This window comes from Rosa chinensis, chromosome 7, assembly GCF_002994745.2.
Source record: "Rosa chinensis cultivar Old Blush chromosome 7, RchiOBHm-V2, whole genome shotgun sequence".
Classification (NCBI taxonomy): Eukaryota; Viridiplantae; Streptophyta; class Magnoliopsida; order Rosales; family Rosaceae; genus Rosa; species Rosa chinensis.
The window spans coordinates 20,431,214-20,437,213 of NC_037094.1; the positions used below are offsets into that span (position 1 = coordinate 20,431,214).

The 6,000-nt window shown below is 47.0% G+C and overlaps 1 protein-coding gene across 1 annotated transcript; it reads left to right on the plus strand.

The window, feature by feature from the left end:
• Nucleotides 1-2,460: 2,460 nt before the first annotated feature.
• LOC121050492 lies at nt 2,461-3,207 on the plus strand. Its single transcript, XM_040510575.1, has 2 exons — nt 2,461-2,805; nt 2,941-3,207. The coding sequence occupies exons 1-2, from the start codon at nt 2,505-2,507 to the stop codon at nt 3,126-3,128; spliced, it is 489 nt and encodes a 162-aa protein (XP_040366509.1). The 5' UTR covers nt 2,461-2,504; the 3' UTR covers nt 3,129-3,207.
• The last annotated feature ends 2,793 nt before the right edge of the window (nt 3,208-6,000 follow it).

The following is a 6,000-nucleotide window of genomic DNA, read 5'->3' on the forward strand; positions in this document are numbered from 1 at the left end:
AAATCTCTATGACGTCGGCCATCCCAAAACCCTAAAACCCAAATCAGTTAGCTCACACAAGATCTAACCTATCCCTATATCAGTCAGTGCCCAAGAACATCAACAACACTCAACCCAGAAAATACCAAAACAAGAACAAACGCACTCAAACCCAGATTCGACCATCTAGAAAATTCCTCAAAAACCCAATTCTGTCAAACACAGCAACCCACCCCCAAACACACTCACACCCTCACAACACGTCAACGAGGAACATATCACAGGAACACCCAAAACCCAAAAATTCGCCATGGCAGACATCCAATGAAACAGGGATATAAGTCAGAATACCAACCTCAATGATGGAGTCTCTGACAGCAGTGTGGGCACTTGTCTTCGGAGCCGGAGGTCGTCGGTTCTTCCACGTGCGAAAACTCGGCAATATCACCTCAACCTTCTTCTCCGATCTCAGACGCAGAGAGCTTGAAGACGACGAAATACAGTTCAAAGTTTAGAGCAGTGTCAAATATGCCAACTTCCCCCCCTTTTATGTCAACGTCAAGCAGTCCTACGTCGTCCATTGAAAAACGACATCATGTGTCAGTCGTACACGTGTCCCACAACTACAGTTACTCTCCGGATTAACCGAGGCGTCGCCTCAGTTACAAAATCCATCATTACTCAACATTAATGGCGAGGAGACAGCTTCGCACGCTAAACCTTTAGGGGTTCGCCACGTGTCAACCACCATCAGACGAAGTGTCTGGTAGAAGCCACAACTTTTGGGAGGAAGGCGCCAATCGTCGGAGGAATCCGCTGAGCGAAACCCCGCTGGCGGAACTTCTCACTTCTCACTTTCCAAGTGTCGAAGTCCGCTGAGCGAAACCCCGCTAGCAGAATTTCTCACTTGTCATCTTCCAAGTGTCGAAGCCCCCTGAGTGAAACCCCGCCAGCGGAGCTTTTCACTTGTCATCTTCCAAGTGTCGAAGTCCGCTGAGCGAAACCCCACTGGCGGAACTTCTCACTTCTCACTTTCCAAGTGTCGAAGCCCGCTGAGCGAAACCCCGCCTGTGGAGCTTCTCACTTGTCATCTTCCAAGTGTCGAAGTCCGCTGAGCGAAACCCCGCTGGCGGAACTTCTCACTTCTCACTTTCCACGTGTCGAAGCCCTCTGAACGAAACCCCTCTAGCGGAACTTCTCACTTGTCATCTTCCAAGTGTCGAAGTCCGCTGAGCGAAACCCCGCCAGCGGAGCTTCTCACTTGTCATCTTCCAAGTGTCGAAGTCTGCTGAGCGAAACCCCGCCAGTGGAACTTCTCACTTGACACCTGTCGAAGTCTCCTATGAGCGGATCCCCGCTAGAAAACTTCCACTTGTCAATTTGCAAGGGGCAGCCTCAGCTATACGTTGCACTGCCGGCAGAACCCCCTCCATCTTGCAAACCCTGTGCGTTGTTGAGCGCAACTCCGCTCACTAACTACCACCAAACACATCTATGCAACGTTGTTTCCTGCTACATCCAGCGGGGGGTATCCGCCAGCGGTGAATCCCGAGGCTACGCCTCACTTTGACAACGACCGCCACGCGGCGTTACGGTCAGGTCGTCCTTACGGGACACGGGGACTTATCAACAGTCTACGATGACCCTGATCAGGTACGTTGACCCCCGTCACCCGGGTACTAAGATTGGGCTCGCTACCCAACACCCTCTGCTCCGCCCAGCTTCCCCTCAACAAACAATTTGTCGACCATCTAGAGGTCCGTCTTGGCTAGGGAGTGGGGGACTCCCTGGCGGGCCTGGCAGGGGCCCACCCGAAAGGGTATAAAGCGTTCGCTCAGTAAGTCTATGGTTGACAACACACTGACGCTAATTATGCTGTTGCAAGTCTAGCGGAAGTAACGCTTCACACCGCCGATCAACTCCCCAACCAAGATTGCCCTCCTTGACTGGGGACTTGGGGGACTTGTACCTACATGTGCCAGAACGAGCATAATTAGCTATAATGAGCCACGCTCATGGTACCGCTAGAGGTACCGACTCCCACCAAGGGGGTAACCTGCGAAGGCACGGCCAGGCGGGCTACCGCTCGAGCCCTGGATCGCCCCCAGATCACCGGTGACGCGCCGCGTCAAGATGGCATCAGAAGCTCCAGACACTGGGAATCGAAGCACATCAGTCCTACGTCGGAAACAAGAAGAAGATCAACCTCTTCCTCACCTATAAAAGGTTCTCTCCTCTCTCCTCATTAATTACGCAATTACTACTCATTTATTGTTATGCTGCCCATATACAGTGACTGACTTAGGCATCGGAGAAGCGAAGACCGCCCAACGCGGTCTCCCTCTGATGCCCTGTCTCTCGTGTTGCAGTAAACGGAAGTCATCTAATCCTCGGAGTAGTGGTCCGCCCACCGGACCCGCATTAAACAAATAGCCGGCTACCGCCAGACTTGATCATTAACACTTCCCAGCCTTCAGTATCTGCTGCATGAATTGAATGTTGCGGTGGGTCAAGTGTCGATAAACATGTGGAAGATGTTATTGGCTTTGACCGCTTTGTGGGATTTGTTGGGGTGTGAATTTCTGACAGTGGCTGAAGTATTATTCTTCTGCGAGTTGACCTATAACGAGAGGAAAAAATGTGGCGGGACCGTTAAGCTAACTCCTCGTCCTAGAGCCCCGAAACTTTTGGAACATACGCCTGATTCCTCCACAACATGGCGGGCTGCTGTGTGTGTTTCCACAGAAGGTTGGGAGTATGACATGAGGCCGGATGGGGCGAAGGTTCCGCGGTTCCGGGTTCCTTCGAAGTTCCAAGCCATAAAAGGTTGTTGTCTGTGCTTGAGGTTTTGTTGTTTTTTTTTGTGTTGAGTGCGATACTTGCTTTCCTGCTTATTGTTTTCGCCGCCATGTTGTACTACTACGGCTGTGTTGTTATGTGATATTTTGTCTTTGTCTGTAGAGGGTTGGAGACCGAAGTTGACGAACGTTGAACGACAGCGTGTGTGTCGGGTGCACTACTGTTGGGAGCACAAAAGCTGCTTAGATCTTCGCGTCCTCTCGCATTGGTCACTACTTATCCGCCTACGCTTGACTCGGGAACCTGGTAAGTGTAACCAATTTTATTCAAATTGTGACTTGACGTTGTAGCTTGTCTGAAAAGTGACGGTGGTCATGCCTTCTTTTGTAGTCACTATTCGTACGAACAAAAGAACCACCGAAGTTCTTAAAAAAGCGATGGCCAATATTGGCAGGAGAGTACGTCAATTTTATGATTGACGAGGCGGCCAAAGTGCGGAAACAGACTGTTGATCCGCAAACGAGGGAGATAACGACGGCGGAAGAAGCACAGATCTTGAAGGCCCCGCTACACTCGAACCGCGCCAATCTAAAGAAGAAGAAAGCAGGGAGCAAAGGAAAAAATGTGGCGGGAGAGAGTGAGCAAGAGGATGAGGAGGATACGGGGTTGGCCTTGGAGGTACCCGCTGACAAGTCACAGGAAAAGGTGACAACTGTTGTCGGGGAAGCAGGTATAACGGAGGGTGAAGGTGAGAGGGAGAGGACGATGTAAGTAGGGGCCGACATCAGGGGGTCAAAACATGTCTGTCCAAGGACTGTTGGTGGTACCGGTAGGGATGAAACAGCAGGGGGTCCGACGTACCGTAGAAGAGGAAGATTGTCGCTTCTACCCTTCCGTCAGATTCCTCCAAGAAGATGAAGGTTGGAGAGAGAAATGTGGTGGAGAAAAATGTTGAAGTTGGCCATAGAGATGTCGGAGGAAAATTTGTCTCCGATGTTGAGTCACAAATTACTTATGCAATTGTGCCCCATAATTATGAAAATTGATTTGTCTTCCACTCCATTTTACCCTTTTTAATCCATTTCCTTTTATTTGTAGGAAACCTTGCATTGAGAATAAAATGACCATTTGAAGCTTGAAATGTGGAGATTTGAAGCTAGGAGAAGAAGACAAGGAGATTGGAAGAAAATTGCAAATCGACTTTTCCGGCGACTTTTCCGGCAAACTTTTCCGGCGAGCCGCCACTCATGGAGGGTCTTTTCTCCAACAAAGGAGGACCATGGTTGTGAAAATATCCCATCACTTGAAATTCAAATATCTCCCTACACCTTGTCCTTTTGTCACCTTGTCTATTTGGGACCATTTGGGGGACAAGGTGTGAGAGCATCTCTTGCACACTTTGGGACCAAGGAGGACACACATAGCTGATCAAGGAGAGGCCAAAGGGGAATTATTCAGAATTCTTGACTCCATTGAATCATCTTCATCCTATCCAAGATCCATTTTTCTCTCTAGAGAAGAGACCACCATCTCCACCACAAAAACCACCATCTCCACCTCTAAAACCTCCATTTCCACCACTACTCAACACCACAACTCATCTTAGAGATCCCAAATTTCACTATTCTCACCAATATCAAGAGCTTGGAGCAAGGAGAAGGAGGTGACTACCACCACATCATGTTCTTGGAGACCTATCTCCACCACCTCTTCCGGCATCATCAATAGTCACCATTTACTCCCTATCTCTTTATGTATTTGATGTTTAATAGAATGTTGAAGCTTGTGTATCTAGCTATGTGTGAGTAGTGAACTAGTTGGGGCTAGGGTTGAAAGCCCTAGCCAAACTTGCTTGGATTGATGCTTTTGTTTATAAATTGATGCAAATTCATGTTGTCATTCTCACATGCTAAGTCAATAGTTGAATGCATTACTTAGACCTAATCAATTTGAGTTATGTGTTTGCCATGACATGAAGTTTTTCCTAGAGATTGATTACCTTTAGGCAAAAAGGGAGCATGAAAGCACACCATGTGTGCATGTGAGGGTAGTGAGCTAAAATCACCTAGAGATAGGATTGGTTTGCTTGCTTGGTTATCTAAACTCTAAGCTTTATGCATTTAGGGGCAAAGGATTGAGACCTATCCGGTAATTGAATTTGTCTCTAGGTAGTTAGCTCTAGACTTATCCGGTTAGAGTTAATAAAATGAAAGGGGTTTAAGCCTTAGTAGTCCTATCCGGATGCTAAGAGGGTAGTTGGACAATTAGCTTTGCATCATTCATATTCAATTGCTTTAATGCTTGCAAGGGAGGCAAAAGGTGAAACCCGATGCCCTAACTCCCATCCATTTGATAACAACTTGTTTTGTTTAGCTTAGTTTATATTACTTGCTTTCATTGTTTCAATTTGAATAGAAACCAATCTCAAAATCAAAATCAAATCTCTACACACCATCTTGCACATACTCACCATGAACTTTGGTTCACTTGTGAGCCTTTGTTTGTGATTGTATATTTGCATATTCTTCTAGTTTTTCCTTAGGTTTTCCCTAGCTAGGAAAGGATTTACCAATCCTCGTGGGTTCGACATCCTTACTTAATCCCCTATTCTATAATTTGTACCTCTTGCACTTGAGGGTGGCTTTAATGCTAACAAGTTTTTGGCGCCGTTGCCGGGGATTGGTGTGAAAACCAATCCCTAGCTTGGGTAGCCTTAGGGACTAGCTAGAAATTTCCCTTGTATTTATTTTATCTCTATTTGTCGACCAGTCGTTGGTCTTCGCCGACCAGTCGTTTGTGTTAATTTCGTGTGATTTTTGGCTCGTCGACCAGTCGTCAGAAATTTCCGACCAGTCGGCAAGTGTCATTTTAGGGGTCAGAAGCTCACCGACCAGTCGGCAAGTGTCGCCGACCGGTCGTTTCCCCTGTTTTCAGAATTTTTCAGTTTCTTGTTTTTGGTTTCTTTTTATATCTTGACTTATATTCTCACCTTTGTTTTAAAATTTTATAGGTGTTTATGTCTCACGGATCATCTACAAGTAGCCCAAGGATCAATTCAAACTATTCCACTCCATCATCTCCAAGCACACCAAGTGGAGACAACATATCTATTGATCAAATCCTTGAAGATAGTGGTGAAGAAACTCGGATACCGCAAGAAACTCTTGATCTTATAAAGAAATTGGCGGAAGAGTTGCAAGCTAAATAGCCTGGATACCCATA

Coding starts and splice junctions, on each gene's coding strand:
- LOC121050492 (XM_040510575.1), top strand. CDS start 2,505: ATGTGGAAGATGTTATTGGCTTTGACCGCTTTGTGGGATTTGTTGGGG. Junction 2,806..2,940: donor GAAGTTCCAAGCCATAAAAG/GTTGTTGTCTGT, acceptor CTTTGTCTGTAG/AGGGTTGGAGACCGAAGTTG.